The sequence below is a fragment of the Myxine glutinosa genome, chromosome 8 (assembly GCF_964187855.1).
Source record: "Myxine glutinosa chromosome 8, kmMyxGlut1.1, whole genome shotgun sequence".
Lineage (NCBI taxonomy): Eukaryota > Metazoa > Chordata > Myxini > Myxiniformes > Myxinidae > Myxine > Myxine glutinosa.
Window position 1 is genome coordinate 109,418,695 of NC_136268.1, and position 19,293 is coordinate 109,437,987.

The 19,293-nt window shown below is 46.6% G+C and overlaps 1 protein-coding gene across 2 annotated transcripts in view; it reads left to right on the forward strand.

The window, feature by feature from the left end:
- Positions 1-19,293, forward strand: part of LOC137433173 (kinesin-like protein KIF27) — a 98,140-nt gene that overhangs the window by 18,996 nt on the left and 59,851 nt on the right. For both annotated transcript variants that reach the window (XM_078783669.1, XM_078783670.1), the window contains exons 2-6: positions 7,603-7,907; positions 9,497-9,694; positions 9,892-10,547; positions 10,861-11,169; positions 15,577-15,720. In XM_078783669.1, the coding sequence (XP_078639795.1) occupies positions 7,603-7,907; positions 9,497-9,694; positions 9,892-10,547; positions 10,861-11,169; positions 15,577-15,720 (1,612 nt within the window). The remainder of the gene's footprint in view (positions 1-7,602; positions 7,908-9,496; positions 9,695-9,891; positions 10,548-10,860; positions 11,170-15,576; positions 15,721-19,293) is intronic.

Sequence of the window (19,293 nt, forward strand, 5' to 3'; positions counted from 1 at the left end):
AGTCAGAGAGATCATTGATGAAGACCAGAAAAAGCACAGGCCCCAGAACACTACCTTGGGGAACTCCAGCCTGAACAGGAAGAGGAGATGAGAGAAACCCATTCAGGGCCACACGTTGACTACGACCAGAGAGGAAGTCCGCCAGCCATGCATGGAGATTTCCATGGATACCAAAGGAGGAGTGTTTGGTGGGCAGAGCAGGGTGCCAGACCGTATCGAAGGCACGTGAAATGTCAATGGAGACAGCTCTAATTTCCTGTTTGGCGTTGAGGACCTCCATCCATTGTTGAGAAAGCAGAAGCAGCATGTCCAGAGTAGAGTGACCAGGTCTGAAACCAAATTGATGATCAGAGATCAAGCCATTGGAGAAGAGGAAAGATTTTATATCTGAAGCAATGATGGATTCCATGACTTTGCTGATAATTGGGAGAAGGCCGATTGGTCTGTAGTTGCTAGGATCTGTTTTTGCACCTTTTTTGTGCAAAGCGGTGATGTTGGCTGATTTCCAAGCAGATGGCAGATGACCTTGAGCAAAAGAGAGGGTGAAGAGAACAGAAAGAAGGAGTGAAAGAGCGGAAGAACATGATTTTAGGACCCGTGGGCTGATGCCGTCAGGACCAGTTGCAGAATCAGAGTCGAGGGTTGACAGAAACTTTTCCACCTTGTCAGGAGGAAAGGACACAGAGTCCAGGAGCAGCTGGGTACGACTGGGTACGGTGGGTACAGAGAGGGATGGGTTTGGGACACAAGATTTAGAGGCAAATACAGACTTGAGGCATTCAGCTTTTTCACGTGCGGAGTCAGCCGTTAAGCTGTTTGAGGTGAGGGAGGGGATGGAGGGGGAACAAACACCAGAAACAGATTTGAACAGACGCCACCAGGATTTGGAAGAGGGAGAAAGATAAGAGAGTTCGGTCTTGAGAACGGTGAGATATTGTTTCCTGGCTCTCCTGAGGGTGGACACACACTTGTTTCGGGCTTTGTGAAAGGAAATGAGATTTCCTTCCGTTGGATTTGCTTTCCAGGAGACGAAAGCAAGTTGTTTCAGGGCAACAGCCTCACCACAAGATTCCGTGTACCATGGACGGGAGGAAGGGTATGACAACTGAAGACGAGATGGGATAAATCTGTGCATGAGAGAGAGCAATTTACTTTGAAAGAATTCCCAGGATGAGTTGATGTCAGAGGCAGTAGAGATGGGAGACCAGTCCAGATGATTGATGGCTGCTTGAAGACCGTGCCAGTTGGCCTGAGTGAAATGCCAGACTCGTCGACGCTGAGGAGGCTCTCTGAGAATGGTCAGAGAGATGTCCACTTTGACAAGCACATGATCAGATGAGCCGATTGGAGCAGAAGAAGAGCAGCAGACATTTTCAGGGAAGTTGGTCATAACCAAGTCCAGAAGAGAAGATGCTCCGTTGACTGAGATCCGGGTCGGGAAATTTACAGATTGTGTCAGTCCCAGTGAGTCGCAGAAGTCCTTTGCTGAAGAGCCATGGCTGGTGAGAGAGGTGCCCACACCCAGCCAACTGGCATGGTGAGAATTGAAATCACCACATATGAGGAAGAGAGAGTTGGGATGGGTAGATAGAAGTTGGTCCATATTATCAGACAGCGAGATGTAGATGGAGTCATCACTGTTTGGTGGACGGTACAACACACATATGAACAAAAGGTGGGAGCGAAGGGGAAGCCGTAGCCAAAGGTATTCCTGGGGGTGAGGTGGAGAGAGGGCAGTGGAGGGCGAGTGAGGAAGAGAGTTTTTTTATAAAGATAGCAACCCCGCCTCCAGGACGAGGCTCAGGTCTATCATACCGGAGGAGGGAGTAACCTGGGAGAGATACAAAGGCATCAGAGACATCATGAAGGAGGAAAGTTTCTGTTAAGCAGATCACATCTGGTTTGTCAGAAGCAACCTGTATGGAGAGATCAGTCAAGTTTGAGCGAAGGCCCCGGATGTTTGAGGTCCATACCGTCAATGAAGAGGAAGGGGGAGCATCGGGTACAGAACAGGGGGGGGGGAGGTAGGGTAAGATGTGGAAGAGGAGGAAGGGGTAGGGAGAGCTGTTGAAGGTGTGTCAGAGATTTCAGAGATTTCAGAATAGCTTGGAGAAAGGGAAGAATGGGGCGGACAAAAGGTTTGATGGAGATTGGGTGAGGCACAGTGAGGTGTTATTTGAGGAGGGGGAAGAGCGAGGCAGAAGGTTGGGGGAGATGAAGGTGAAAGTTGGAAGGGGGAAGAAGCAGGGAGGATGCTTTGAGGAGGAGGGGTGAGAGGGGAGTCTAGGAGGGGAGGAGCGAGGGAGAGTCTCGGAGGGGAGGGGTGTGGGGGAAGTTTAGGAGGGAGGGGAGGGAAGGGGCAAGGGGGGAGATTTGAAAGGGATGGGTGATGGGGAGGATTTGGAGGGGAGGGGTGATGGGGAAGTTTTGGAGGGGAGGGGGGATGGGGAAGTTTTGGAGGGAAGGGGGGATGGGGAAGATTTGGAGGGGAGGGGTGAGATTGGATTTTTAAAAGTGTACGATTCATGAGAAACGAACATTTTTTGCAAAATGAGTTTGAGACCTTCGAGTCAAAAATACGTTTGAGGACGCTGAAGGAGGGGTGGAGTTCTGGAGAGTTTAGGGAATGTAGAAAAGAGGAACTGTAAGAGATGGTATCATTATTATTTTTTGGAATGAATAGATTTGGTGAGCAAGACGAAAGCATCCTTTTGTAGGAGAAGAAGAAAAAGGTGTTATAATATATGAGAGAAAATAGTTGTTCAGGGGAGACATGATACATTTCTAACCACGTGATCGCGAACAACGTGAACGAAGAACGAACGAACAAATAAGAACAACAAATAACCGAATAAGACCTGAGTCATCATGCCAGCTGGCTGGGTGTGGGTTCATCTCTCACCAGCCATGGCACCTCAGCAAAGGACTTCTGCGACTCATTGGGACTGACACAATCTGTCAATTTCCCGACCCGGATCTCAGTCAATGGAGTATCTTCTCTTCTGGACTTGGTTATGACTAACTTCCCTGCAAATGTCTGCTGCTCTTCTTCTGCTCCAATCGGTTCTTCTGATCATGTGCTTCTTAAAGTGGACATCTCACTGGCCATTCTCAGAGAGCCTCCTCAGCGCCGACGAGTCTGGCATTTCACTCAGGCCGACTGGCACGGTCTGCAAGCAGCCATCAATCAACTGGACTGGTCTCCCATCTCTAATGCCTCTGACATCAATTCTTCCTGGGAATTCTTCCAAAGCAAACTGCTCTCTCTCATGCACAGATTTATCCCATCTCGTCTTCAGTTGTCTTACCCTTCCTCCCGTCCATGGTACACTGAAGCTTGTGGTGAGGCAGTTGCCCTGAAACAACTTGCCTTTGCGTCTTGGAAGGCAAGTCCAACTGAAGGCAATCTCAGTTCCTCCCACCAAGCTCGAAACAAGTGTGTTTCTACCCTCAGGAGTGCCAGGAAGCACTATCTCTCCACACTCAAGATTGAACTCTCAAACCTGTCTCCTTCCTCCAAATCCTGGTGGCGTCTGGTCAAATCCGTTTCTGGTGTTTGTTCCCCCTCCAACCCCTCCCTTACCTCAAATGGCTACACAGTTGACACCGCACGTGACAAAGCCGAATGCCTCAACTCTGCGTTTGCCTCAAAATCTTATGTCCCAAACCCATCTCTCTCTGTTCCCACCTTTCACAGTCGAACCCAACTGCTCCTGGACTCTGTGGCCTTCTCTCCTGACAAGGTGGAGAAGTTTTTATCAAAGCTCGACTCTGATTCTGCAACTGGACCAGATAGCATCAGCCCTCGGGTCCTAAAATCCTGCTCTGCCGCTCTATCTCACCCCCTCTCTGTTCTTTTCACCCTGTCTTTTGCTCAAGGTCATCTGCCAGCATCTTGGAAATCAGCAAACATTGCCGCTTTACACAAAAAGGTGCAAAAACAGATCCTTGCAACTACAGACCAATCAGCCTGCTCCCAATTATCAGCAAAGTCATGGAATCCATCATTGCTTCAGATATCAAATCCTTCCTCTTCTCCAATGGCTTGATCTCTGATCATCAATTTGGATTCAGACCAGGTCATTCTACTCTGGACATGTTGCTTCTGCTGTCTCAACAATGGATGGAGGTCCTCAATGCCAAACAGGAAATCAGAGCTGTCTCACTTGACATATGACGTGCCTTCGATACGGTCTGGCACCCTGCTCTGCTCACCAAACTCACATCCTATGGTATTCAGGGAAATCTCCACTCATGGCTTGCGGATTTCCTCTCTGGTCGTAGGCAAAGTGTGGCCCTGAATGGATTTCTCTCATCTTCCCTTCCTGTTCTGGCTGGAGTTCCCCAAGGTAGTGTTCTGGGCCCTGTGCTATTTCTGGTCTTCATCAATGACCTCTCCGACTCTCTGGAAAATCCTCTCTATCTCTTTGCTGATGACTCCGCTATCTGCCGCTCCATTCCTCATTCCTCAGATCGGCAGTCTGCAGCCTCCTCACTCTCTGCAGACCTGGACAAAATCACAGACTGGTCAAACAAGTGGAACATGTCTTTCAATCCTGACAAATCTCACACTCTTACAATGTCTCTCCGAAAGGACCGACTGGACAACCCTCCCATCTACTTTCTCAACAATCCTCTCCAAGAAGTTCTGTCGCTCAAGCTTTTGGGTCTCACTATCTGCCATGATCTTTCTTGGTAAAACCACATTTCCAAGCTGGCCTCCAAAGCCAGTCGCCGACTGGGCATCCTCCGTCGTGCGAAGTCCTTCCTTGGCACACCTGAGCTGCTCACCACATACAAGGCTTTCATCCGCAGCTCAATGGAATACTGTTCCCCCCTCTGGGCTGGTGCTCCTGCCTCACACCTTGCTCGGCTTCACACTGTTGAGGCCAAGGCTTTCAGAATCATTGGAATCTCCTGCGATGTAGTCAACTCCGAGGGCCTTTCACTCACTCACCGCAGGCAGGTTGGTGGTCTTTCTGTCTTCTACCGACTCCTCTCCGGCCTTGCTCCCCCAGCTCTCTCTGTGCTCTGTTCCCCCAATATTCCTTCAGGTCGCACAAGATCTGCCTGCAACCCTCTTATGGTTAAACTGCCAAAGTCTAGGCTCTCTGCTCACCTTCACTCTTTCATTCCCCTTTTCTTCTGCCTCTGGAACAAACTCCCCCACTCCCTTCAATCCCACTCCTCCCTCCAGGTCTTTAAAACAGCTGTTCACCACCATCTCTTATCTTCCCCCATCGAAAACCTTGATATTTTCTACCCCCGGTAATTCACCCCAGAGTCCTTGCAGTGTTCATATTGTTGCGGATATGGGATTTGGCCTCCATCCATATCCGCTTGTAAATATTCCCCTATTTCCCCAATACTCCCCAACTATCCCCAATCCCCCATTCCCTAGTCCCATTGTCTGTAAACAACACTCTGTAGAACCGACCTTCCCCTTTTTCCCCCATTAAATGTCGTGCCCAGGTTCACCGCATCTCACGTAGACAACTATAGGACATCTTGCTAGTTATTCTTAGTCTATGTCAGTTAAGGACTCGTTTCCATTAATTCTGACTCTTCGTTGCACCAGAATGTGATTGTATGGCACCAGTAGTGAGTTTAGGACCTCCCAATACCTCCCCACAACCTCATCTCCGCATCCTCCCATCATCTCATGGAACTACAACAACAACTACAACAACAGAGGGGGGCGGCGCGGCGCGGCGCGGGGAGTGTGCGTCCTCACTCCGGCTTGGTTAGCCGCCATTGCCCATGTGCTCCGACGGGGTTACCACTCAGGGGCTGACTGTCAGCCCCTCGTCAAGGGCGGAGCCCGGTAACCCCCCGCACCCAATAAGAGGCGGTGGGCCGATTCCATCTGGGGCGGAGCTAACGAGCCGAGGGCGTGTCACTCCCCGCTGGATATACGCAGCCACTTACCGGAGGTGACGTGAGATGCGCCCCCAGCTTGGAGAGAGAAGTTGCCACCTCCGAGCGCTGAGAGACCTCCCTGCATCTTTTGGACCGCGCTTTATCCTGTCCCTGAGCCAAGGTGCACCTTGTGCTATCCATCGACTACCTGCCCTTCCTTGCCATCAATTCCTGTGTGAGTCAGTCTTGTCCCGTTTATCTGTGGTCTGTCGGGGCTAATATAAGACCGTGTTTAAGTGCCCACCTTCCTATGCTGTACCTCTTGTCCGTGTAATCTAAACGTTCTGCATACAAATATTATAACCTCCTCCGGAGGTCTTGAGAACTGTACCCCTGGTGTCGTGTCATTTAATCCCAGCCGTTGTGTCCTTTCCTTAATTGATTTAGCATAGCGCGATTTGGCCAACGTTCGAGTGGAATCGGGTAAACTGTGCAGACGCGGTCATACCAAGCCGCTCGGTAAACTAACATCCAAAACCGCGTCTGTAACAATATGTTTTATTCCTCTCCCACCTCCCCCCCAAGTCCTCCCGATGTCCCTGCTCTCAAATGTTGTGTTTGTGTCCTTCCCCCTCTCTCCCCATCTTGTCTGCCGCTCCCCTTGTTTTTTGTGTTTTGTGTGTCGGTTTGTCTTTTTGTGTGATTAATGTTAGCTCTTTCACGAGCCTCGATCTTGTATACCAAAAAAAAAAAAAGAAGGAAATATTTTTTGGGGTTTTTTTTTTTTGAGTAGAGATATTAAACAAGGAGGTATTGGGTGAACGACTGGGACGAAACAGAGAACGAAAATAATTGCAGCGCATTCGACGAACCGCTGAGAGAAAAACAAAACCGCAAGGTCGGAGACGGTACGGTAGCCTAAGCCTACGAGTACTAGGCCTCAGAATACTCGATACGCATTAACCGACGATTGTGTATACATGTACGAAAAATTAGCACCGAAAATTTTCCTAAAGATACGCTATAGGTACACACACCGAAAGATAGATACAGTCTCGACAAAAACACAATTGTGAAAGATTACTTCGAGTTGACCGCGTGCGTAATGGAGTTTTGGGGGAGAAGAAAACAGCCCAATGCAACGGTGACGAACGCCGCCGAAAACAGCCCAATGCAACGGTGGCGAACGCCGCAGAAAACAGCCCAATGCAACGGTGGCGAACGCCGCAGAAAACAGCCCAATGTTACTGGCACTTTGAAGAGATGATTTGGGGGAAACTTGAAAAAGAAAACTATCTTATGTCATTTCGTGCAATGCAGAGTCAACTAGTGGGAAACAGAGCCTTAAACTAACATAGAATAAGAAATAACTATAGAGAGGTTCTATGGTGGCCTACGTGCTTGTACATGGACTAGCTAAGGGGACGACCTTTGACCTTTACACAAATGGAGGTATTTACAAGAATCATTACAATTTACAGAGGGTGATATTTACAACACAGGATTCTCAAATCCGCAACAATATCATGAAGGTGGTATGTCGGTTGAAGGGAACGCCCAACAGATTGCAAACAGCTCAAGTTAATTTATTCCAAATAGGATGTACTCAAGGCAACTAGAGGACCTTACTGCCAGGTTTCAGCATCACCCTGGACGTCATCTGTTTCAGTTGTTTACGTCTGTGATTTGTGAGGTTATCAATTTCCAACGAAATATTTTTCCAAATGTGTCTTTCTCCCATAGAATGGAAGAAACGCCTGTACGCGTGGCAGTTCGTATCCGGCCGCTTTTTGTCGATGAGATCATGCAGCACCAGCAGACCTGTGTGCGTCTTGTTGGAGAAGGCCTGCAGACGCAAGTGTTACTGGGAAAAGATCGTGCCTTTATGTTTGACTACGCATTTGGTCCCAATGAAGCGCAAAGAGACATTTTCAATACCTGTGTGCATCCATTAGTGACGGCATTCCTCAAAGGTTACAATGCCACCGTATTTGCTTATGGACAGACTGGTACTGGAAAAACATTTACAATTGGAGCAAAGACTACGAGTGAGTGATTATGTTGTCTGGCATTTGCTTCTGATCCATAAAACCCATCCTTGTTTCATTAATAACTCCATTAAACTTCTACTCCCAAGCCCCCTTATCTAATTCATAAAGTTGCTTTTCTGTTTGTGCTGTAGCTAGGATGTCTAAGGTACAAGTTATTGTACACAGAAACATTATTCGTTTCACTGAAAAACAAATTTCAGCCCCCATCGCATCCTTCCTGGTATCACTTTTAGCCTTTGTGAATCACTGCCTTGTTTATTCAATGCACCTCTTCTTTTCTTACACATTCCAATTTTCCAAACATTCCAATTTGCTGTGTCCAATATCATCAGTGAGTAGTTTCACGAGACATAAATATGCTTTATATCGTTTTTCTTTCTGATACATCGCCTTCCTATTACTTCACAGCAGCTCGGTCTCAAATGGCCGAAGGATTTTGATGAGCAATGTTCGGTGGATTGTAGAAAGCTCTAATTTTTTATTGTTCTGTTGTTGCAATCTCCTTGGTGAAACTAGAAAGTTTATAGAACACCTTACCCCGCGGAATCTTGAGAAACAAGGACATGGTCGAGATGAAGGGTTACAAGTACTGCTAACTGGAAGGGTTTTGAAAGTGCCAAGAAGGAGATTTGTGTTCTGCAGTGTCAAGAACACAAATTCTGTTGTTGGCTTAGCAGTTAGTGTGCTGGCTTGGGATCCTAGGATCCTGAGTTTGAATCCCGGTCAATCGCTGAATTTACACCAAGGGGGTTGACTCTGCCTGTGATCCTTCCGAGGTTGGCAAATTGAGTACCAGCTTGCTGGGATGAATGACCCCGGTGTGTATGCCGATTTAGAATAGGTACACCGTATCCCTGCGCATCGTAAGAGGCGACTAATGGTTGGCGTCAGGAAGGGCATCCGGCCATAAAAACATTGCCTCAAACAGGGAACCATGATTGTCATGGGGAACCAAGGCTAACCCCCGCTCGAGCAGGGAAAAATTACCTTAAACCGATAATTCATTCATTCATTCATTCAGTGTCAAGCATAAAATTCAATTGAAATAAAATAAAGATTTTAAAGGTTGCAGAAAAAAAACATCCGGAAGTTTACCGCCGTTGATACATCTTTCTCACCACTTTATTTAACACCTTACATTAGTTCTTCATATCTGTTGTATGCGTCCTTTATGATATCCTTAAAAACAATAACTTTACTTTTGTGGAGTAACTTTCAATTTTGTTTGACTGCCAGATGGGCAGGAAAACTAAAACATTGATATCAATCTGTGCATGTACGATCGGGCCAAATTCAGTGCCAAACTAAAGGTTCGTTTTTCGATTCATGGTAAAAATATAACATTCAATTTAAATCAAGATGTTGCTCGACGATATAAAACTGACGTTTGTACACAGACAGACAGACAAAGTGAACCAATTGCATTACTCCACTTTTCGCTTCGTGTGCGCAGGGTAATAATGGACAATGGTTATTTTGGAATCAACGATGACTTGGTTTTTTTCACGACTCTGCACATTAGTAATACTATAGCAATGATAATTATGGCATTTTGCTTTGGCACCAGGAAGTGGTTCTTCTTGCAGGACTTGCGAGTGAAGACATTGGGATGATTCCCCGAGCTATTGAGGAGATCTTCCAAAGGATTGAGAATAACGACAACACAGAGTGCAGCCTTGCCGTATCTTACATCGAGGTTTATATGGAGGAGTTGAGAGACCTCTTGGACTTGAACACTATCAAGAAAGATATTTTTGTCCGACAAGACAAACATGGCAATACAAGTGAGATGTACAAACGGGGTTTTCCTTGTTAATTGTAACGACAGCACATAATAACAATTGAGTGTTGGAGTTACATACTTATTGTTTTAAACCACTGATATCTCCTGCATTAGCACAGTTATGTTGACAATATTGGCAACACTCATTCTCGAGCCTTCTAAAAACTAAACATTGGCGTGTTCTTTGTTCCCATTTAGTTTTATTCGGAGCAAAACAGTGTCCAGTCCAGACGAAGGAAGAGCTTCTTAATTTACTCGAAGCAGGCAGTACCGTAAGGCACACTGCAAGTACCTTATTTCAGGAGCATTCCAGCAGGTCTCATGCAATCTTCTCCCTTGTCCTTACCCAACAGCACTTGCACAGCCAATGCACCAAGGAGGGCAAGATTCTGAGCAAACAGATCATCACTTCAAAGTTTCATTTTGTAGATCTTGCTGGATCTGAAAGAGTGGAAATGGCGTCAAACACCCAAGAACGATTCAAGGAGTGCATAAAGATAAACAGTGGCCTTCTTGCACTCGGAAACGTCATCAGTGCCCTGGGAGACCCGAAACGCAGAGGTACCCATGTTCCTTTTCGAGATTCTAAAATCACCAGGATTTTGAAGGACTCTCTCGGAGGAAACACCAAAACTCTCATGATCGCGTGCATCAGCCCTGCCTCTGGGGATTTCAGTGAGACCGTAAACGTGCTGAAGTATGCCGATCGAGCGAAGAAGATCCAGAACACACCGGTAGTGACTTATAATGATGAGCAGGAGCAGCTGAAGGATGCACTGCAGCAGGTTGAGACTCTTCGAGACGCTCTGAAAAAGGGGAAGTCAGTGAGTGCTCAGAGAAACTCGAGCTCACAGGTTTGTTTTGGGTTGAATGTGACACCGGGTTCTCCTGACTAGTAAGAGTAGCATCACAGATTGAGAGCAACATGTAGATTTACCTGAATTTACCCCAAAGTAGATTGTAGATTTACTACCCATGTAGATTTACCCCAAAGAATATAAAAGGACAAGTGTCAGTTGTATAGTTTTTAAAATTAATTTTATAATGTTTATGTTAAATTAAATCAAGTGATTCGATTCGTCATGTCTTGCAATCCCTAATTTTACATATGAATTCAGAAAAGCTTTTGTGAAATGCAAGAATGAATATATACCCATCTGCTCACAGATCCTGTTGGAGAACAAGTGCATCCGGTTGTCGCAGTTGGAGGAGAAGGCGCCCAACAAGCAAGAGGATTACAAACACTTCCTGGAGTGCACGGATGAGGCATACCACCTAATGCTGGACCTGCGCAGGGCCTCCAACCTGATGCCAGAGCAAACGGCACGCATCCGAGATTGGATCGAGTTGGCCGAGGAGTTCCGTGAAGATCCAGCCACAGGATCTGAACCTGATAGTGGCATTCAAAGTGCTGGAGAACAACTACAGTGGAACACCGCAATGCTAAAGCTTCAGCAGGAGCTAAAGGACCGTCAGGTACACCGACATTGCAATGTTCCTTTTTCTTTGAGATAAATAATTCATAGAGCTTGGTAGAACTGGTGTAAGGGTCACAAAATATAAAGGTTTCCTAATGGGAGTGGGGTGGGGAGGTGAGGTTATTACCCTGCGCTCGAGAAGCGAAAATAAGGTTAGGCATTCGGTTGCGTCCGAATGTGCGTACGTGTGTACGTTTGGCGTACGCGTCTGCATTTTTTAAATTCCTTTTCTTGGCAACCGTTGGTCCGATTTACACGAAATTTTACCATAGGAGCGCCTCCTCCCGTAGAATATCTTAATGATAATTTATGATGTAATAGGTCACGTGGTACAGGCACCATCTTTGAAAAACAGAAAAACATTACACTTCTATATCTCCAAAACCACTCCATGGAAAAAATGTTGTTAACGTTGACGTCATTAGTGTCGTAATTATGACGTCATCATTTGACAGGGACAAGGCTTAGTCTGATCAGTTTGAAATTCATTGAGCGTGATCTATGCAACAATTATATTAGAGAATATAAATTTACTAATGGGGTCACCCGTGGCAATCCCACGGGCATGGACGTGAGTGACATTTGGACATCTTGAGTTAGATTATTGCAAGTGCTGCAAACACATGGATACTGCTAGGGCTTCCAGGAAAGAAGTTGGTACGGTATTTCAAAAAAGTGGACATGGGGTGAATTAACGGGGGTAGAAAAGATCAAGGTTCTGGATGTGGGAATATCAGAGATGGTGGCGAACAGCTGTTTTAAAGACCTGGAGGGAGGAGTGGGATTGAAGAGAGTGAGGGAGTTTATTCCAGAGTCAGGAGAAAAGAGGAATGAAGGAGTGAAGGTGAGCAGAGTCTTGATTTTGGCAGTTTAACCATAAGAGGGTTGCTGGCAGATATTGTGCGACCTGTAGGAATATTTGGGGGATAGAGCACAGAGAGAGCTGGGGGAGCAAGACAGGAGAGCAGTTGGTAGAAGACAGAAAGACCACCGACCTGCGTGCGGTGAGTGAGTGAAAGGCTCTCGGAGTTAGCTTCATCGCGGAAGATTCCAATGATTCTGAAAGCTTTGGTTTCAACAGCGTGAAGCCGAGCTAGGTGTGAGGCAGGAGCACCGGCCCAGAGGGAAGAACAGTAATCCATTGAACTGCGGAGGAAAGCCTTGTATGTGGTGAGGAGCTCAGGTGTGCCAAGGAAGGACTTCGCATGACGGAGGATGCCCAGTCGGCGACTGGCTATGGAGGCCAGCTTGGAAATGTGGTCTTCCCAGGAAAGATCATGGCAGATAGTGAGACCCAAAAGCTTGAGTGACAGAACTGCTTGGAGAGGATTGTTGAGAAAGTAGATGGGAGGGTTGTCCAGTCGATCTTTTCAGAGAGACATAGTAAGAGTGTGAGATTTGTCAGGATTGAAAGACATGTTCCACTTGTTTGACCAGTCTGTGATTTTGTCCAGGTCTGCAGAGAGTGAGGAGGCTGCAGACTGCCGATCTGAGGGGTGAGGAATGGAGTGGCAGAGAGTGGAGTCATCAGCAAAGAGAGAGAGTCGGAGAGATCATTGATGAAGACCCGAAAAAGGACAAGGCCCAGAACACTGCCTTGGGGAACTCAAGCCTGAAGAGGAAGGGGAGATGAGAGAAATCCATTCAGGGCCACACGTTGACTACGACCAGAGAGGAAGTCCGCAAGCCATGCGTGAAGATTTCCATGGATACCATTGGAGGAGAGTTTGGTGAGCAGAGCGGGGTGCCAGATCGTATCGATGGCACGTGATATGTCAAGGGAGACAGCTCTGATTTCCTGTTTGGCATTGAGGACCTCCATCCATTGTTGAGACAGCAGAAGCAGCATACCCAGAGTAGAGTGACGTGGTCTGAATCCAAATTGATGATCAGAGATTCAAGCCATTGGAGAAGAGGAAGGATTTGATATCCGAAGCAATGATGGAATCCATGACTTTGCTGATAATTGGGAGCAGGCTGATTGGTCTGTTGTGCAAGGATCTGTTTTTGCACCTTTTTGTGTAAAGCGGCAATGTTTGCTGATTTCCAAGATGATGGCAGATGGCCTTGAGGAAAACAGAGGGTGAAGAGAACAGAGTGAGGGTGACATAGAGCGGCAGAGCAGGATTTTAGCACCCGTGGGCTGTTGCCATCTGGTCCAGTTGCAGAATCAGAGTCGAGGTTACTGGCAATTTATCAGATCCACATATAATGTCATCTACACTATGTATTTACTTTTGATAACATGTGAATGCATGTGCGTGCACATGGGAAATACAGTTTGAAATGTGTAATTACATCACATCTAAAATGTGACTTCAAGAGCTCAAATCCTATTCCTCTCCACCCCCCATCCTCACCACATCACGCACACTGCATCGGGGAGTGGATCATGCACAGGGGAGTGGGTCACACACACACACACAAACACATACACACACACACACACACATGGGTGAGTGGGTCACGCACACACACATGGGGGAGTGGGTCACACACACACGGGAGGGGGGGGGGGGGTGGAGTGGGTAACACACATACATGGGGGAGTGGGTCATACCACACACAAACGCACACACACACACAGAAACACAGAAACACAGAAACACACATGGGAGTGGATCACACACATCTCGTTTTTTCATTTCTGTTCCTCACAATTCTGTGTCTCTCTTATTCACACACACACACACACACACACACACATACACACACACACACACACACACACACACACACACACACAAACACACGGGGGAGTGGGTCACACACACATGGGGCGGTGGGGGGGGGGGGGGGGGAGGGGAGTGGGTCACACACACACGGGGGGGGGGGGGGGGGGTGGGGGTGGGGAGTGGGTCACACACACGCACATGCACAGACACACACACACACACACACATACACACACCCAGGGGTGGATCACACCCATTTCGTTTTTCCATTTCTGTTCCTCACCATTCTGTGTCTCTCTTATTCACACACACACACACACACACACACACACACACACACACACACACACACACACACACACATACAAGGGGGAGCGGGTCACACACACACACACACACACACACACACACACACACACACACACACACACACACGGGAGTGGGTCACACGCGTGCACACACACACACACACACTTGACATTTTTAGTGAATGACATTTTTGAAGTCTGCTTTGACATTCATGAAGCCGTTCATCGACCGTCCCGTTCACCGTCTCGTTCATTTCGGGAATTGGAGTTTTCACACAACGCATGAATTTTCACGATCCCCAAGAGGAAGAGGAAGTGTCGCCACGTAATCATCAAATGGCAAGTAAATGTCATTTTAAAAGTTTAACATTTCAAATAACTTATTTAAAGTGTATGTGCACATAACTTATCAAATAAGAATGAAGAAATATCTCTCGGCAATTCCTGCCTGTGCTATTTGGGCGGTGTAAGATATATCGATCCGCGAAAAGCCGAGATTATTTAATATACCTTGGCAATTTCCCGATTCCCGTGTGTGCGTTTATTTTTTCAATTATTGCTGAAACCGAGTCTAAAACCATCGATAAAAATGAAATCAGATGGTGAATTCGAGTCGAGATAAAATCGTGAGGGTGACTCAATGAATGGCCTTTATGTTACAGGCCTTTGAAAATGCATTTTTTCTACAAACGGTAACTTTCATCGAATTTTATTCCCGTTTTTTTTTCAACCGAGTCTAAAACCATGTTAGCGACTGTGAAAAATGAAATGAGATATCGAATTAGAGTTTCAATAAAACTGTGAGAGAAAGCAAGACACCGCGGGCCTAACGAAAGAGGCCTCAAAGCTATGCGAGTAAACAACATGGTGGATATTTGTTTTTGAAGCCTCTCCCAGACCGGGTATAGCCACACCCCCGGACAGACTCACAGACAGACTCACAGAATCACCTACGGAGAATATAATATCGATGATTTAATCGCTCACGTGGTCTGGCAGCCATATTGGATCAAAGAAAAAAAACGTTCAAAAATAGCAGATTAGCCTCGCACCAAGGTGACTGCGCAGTGCGCATGGTAGGTATTCTATGAATACCATCGTGTTGAAGTGGTTGTAAAGATGGATGACAAAGTTGCCGCAGTTTGCAATACAATGCCTGAAATGCTTAGAATAAAGCATGAGGACTCGATCTTTGAATTATACTCCAGAGAACGCTGCAAGAAGTGCCTAATAACTCATAAATAAAGATGGCTGAAGTGGGAAGACTTCCTCTTCATGTGTAAGTGTGTAGAAAGTGTAATGATCGGTTATGGCCTCCCAGTCCCCCAGTGTTTGCCCAAAGCTCGAGGAAGCATGAGTTTGACCCATCAACGTGAGGACGTTCGGTTTCATTGAAGTCACATCATTGCATATGTCTCCTAGGACACCCTTGCAGCCCACGAGGAGGTGTTTCACAAGAAGGCGGAAGAGATTGAGAAGCTCAAGGGTAGAGTGAGAGCGCAGGAAGAAGAGAACAAAGAAAGCCTTGCTGCTCTTGAAGATGCCATGGAGAGGTACAAACAGCAGGTAAGACGTGTTTACATTGACCTGTTCTACGGTATATACGCAAAACGAGAATTAATGTCAGAAAAATACAACTTTGTTGGAATCTCCTTTCGTGGATATCAAAAGGTGCTACTCAGTCCTCCCAGAGCCCATATTATCCACCTTTTTGTTTCAGGATTACGTTTTGAGGAGCAAGTTGTTTGTCGTTAAGGCCTGGGTACATTTTCTGCTGTTCTGTATCACATCTTTGCTCCAAGAGCTCCTTTTAAAGACGTTCACTGAACCTCGGACAGCCTCAAACTGTACCTCGTCTGTTGTGATGTTTTCTGACGTCCCTTCTAATGTCCCTGCAAGGTTCTTTTTTATCACTTAAGTTTCTCCAATATTTACTGGTACGATATCGATTATCTTCAGGGAGGTACGCACACTCGCCTCTTGGCTGTCCAGCCTGGGTTTGAATTCCGACCCAGCTATAAACTGTCATCGTGTTTCACAGACAAGGTGATGATGGGAGAGATTTGAGAGGCAGGGGTAAGGGGGGAAATTTGAAGGTTTTGAATGATCAAAGAAAATCGATCATTTATAACAGAATCAAACATTTATTTGTAACAGGTGAGGGGTTTCTTGAGATATTCAAATCAGAGATCTGTTTGAGGAGGGGTGGAATGAGTGTGAGTTTAGAGAATGAAAAAAGAAAGAATAGTATGAGACTGAATTTTTTTTTGTGATGGATGATTTAATGAGCAAATTGATTGCAGCCTTTTGAACAGGAAGAAAAAAGCGAGTTGTAGTCCACAAAGGAATGCAACATGGCAGGGTGGAGTTTTGAAATAAAAAAAAACAAAACCACCGGTTGAACTTCCCGCCTGTGTCCACGTGTTCTTCCAACATGGACACGAAAAACACATGGACACGGGCGGGGGAGGGAAGAACACGTGGACACGGGCGGGGGAGGGAAGAACACGTGGACACGGGCGGGGGAGGGAAGAACATGTGGACACGGGCGGGGGAGGGAAGAACACGTGGACACGGGCGGGGGAGGGAAGAACACGTGGAGACGGGCGGGGGAGTGAAGAACATGTGGACACGGGCGGGGGAGGGGTAGAATACGTGGACACGGGCGGGGGAGGGAAATTACACGTGGACACGGGCGGGGAGGAGAACAAATGGGCATGGGTGGGAAGAACACTTGGACATGGGCGAGAAGAACACGTGGACACGGGTGGGAAGAACACGTGGACACGGGCGGGAAGAACACGTGGACACGGGCGGAAAGAAAACATGGACACGGGCGGTAAGAACAAATGGACACGAGCGGGAAGAACACGTGGACACAGGCGGGAAGAACATGTGGACACGGGCCGGAAGAACACATGGACACGGGCGGGAAGAACACGTGGACACGGGCGGGAAGAACACGTGGACACGGGCGGGAAGAACACGTGGACACGGGCGGGAAGAACATTTGGACACGGGCGGGAAGAACATGTGGACACGGGCGGAAAGAACACGTGGACACGGGCTGGAAGACCACAAGGAGAGAAGGTAATTAGTAGTATTATTTTTATTTTATTTTTTTGTATTTAAGACATCAAACAAAGGGTAAGAGGTTAGGGAAAAGTAGGGGGTGAAAAAAAAATCCAGAGAGAGATCGAATGTGAATAACAAAAGAGCATACAACGCGACTGGGCAGGCCTCGAGGCTAACCAGGCCCCAAACACGTACGACCAAACTAACTGACTAATACACAATTGTGCACGAAGTATAAAACATGATCGAACTAGAAACACAGTAGACACAAACCCAGCAAAACAAAATATTTAACTTTGAGAAAAAAACAACTTAACTTTGATCGCCGTGGACGAGCTCCGAAGACACACAACCTCACCCGGGAACTGGAAACGGAAGTAATTTTTTATTTCTCTTTTATTCTACAGTAATTATTTATTTTTCAGCTGCAAGGGAGAACACCAGCCTGGTGTTGGCTTAGCGGTTAGGGTGCCGGCGTGGGATCCTGGGGTCGAATCCCGGTCGATCGCTTCATTAATACCAGGGGGGTTGACTCAGCCTGTCATCCTTCCAGGGTTGGCAAATTGAGTACCAGTTCACTGGTAATTCCCTGTGTGTTGCAAGAGGTGACAACAGTGTTGGCAGCAGGAAGGGCATCCGGCCATAAAACATTGCTTCAAAAAGGGGACCATGGTGCTCGAAAAAGACCGACCACTGCTCTGTGGGGGAAAATGGCCTCTAAAGGTGGTTCTGCAAGGGAGAACAATCATGATTATGACTCCATATACAGAAAGGCAATGCAAATGGCAGAAGTGGCAAACCTCACATCATTAGTTCCACTGAGGTGTTTTGGAAGGCAAACTCAAAGCAATAATATACCTGCAGACACATGACTACATACCATTACATACCACTACACACCTGCAGACAAACCACACAAGACACACGAAAGGAGTATTTCAGGTTTGCCATTTTTCTTCCTTTCCTTGACTCACTAATCCAGCAGTTTAGCATGCGGTTTGTTAGTTTGACCAAGCAAGCTAAGCTGTAAGAGCTATGAGTTTGATTCCTTCGCAGTTGAAATTACTGGATCAGCAATCTTTGGACACCATCCCAGAGTTACAAAAAGGAGTACTTGCACTATGTCGTCCAGTTGTCCACATTCGAGCAGGAGTTGGTGTTATGGCGCCATATGTGGGACAGACAAGAACAGCAAGCCTGATGACGTCTCAACAAGCCTTGAAGACACCAAAACGTGCCCACTGGTGTATCCAAATAGCACCAAAATCCTACATTTGTTGCTCCTGACATCCGTGACATCCAGTGGCATTGAAAGGGCAAACTCGTCACTGAAATCCATGAAGAATGCATCCTGGAGCACCATGGGGGAGGATCGATTCAATGCTTCGGTGTTGTTTGATGTAAATGAACATATTGAGTTCGACATTGAGAGGATTGTGGACATGTATGCAAGAAAACATCCCCGAAAGATGTTATTCATGAATCCTCTGTCTGATTAAATAGGTTTCATGAGACAATCGCAGTGACGTCACACATCAACTTTGTTGTCCGAATGCTTATTATCGTTGCAGTTTATGCAGGAACAATTGATTTGTTATGATCATTATGCAATTTATTTCATCATATGCAATTAACAAGGAGAGATGCAGAAAATAGGGCAAAATGGAGAAGATTGTCATGGGGACCGCAAGGCTAACCCCCGCTCTAGCAGGGAAAATTGCCTTAAAATGCATGTTGTATATGCAATGTTTGCTTTTCAGTCAATTGGATTTTTATCATGAGATGATTAAAATTTATGTTTTTTTGAGCAGAAGTTTTTTCTCCAGCATATTTCATTTCAAGTTTAGCTTAGGATGCCAGCTTAGGATCCAAGGATCCTGGGTTCGAATCCTGGTCGATCGCTGAATTAACGCCAGGGGGGTTGACTCAGCCTGTCATCCTTCCGAGGTCGGCTAATTGAGTACCAGTTCACTGGTAATTCCCTGTGTGTCGTAAAAAGGCGACAAACAGGGTTGGCGGCAGGAAGGGCATCCGGCCGTAAAACATTGCTTCAAAAAGGGGACC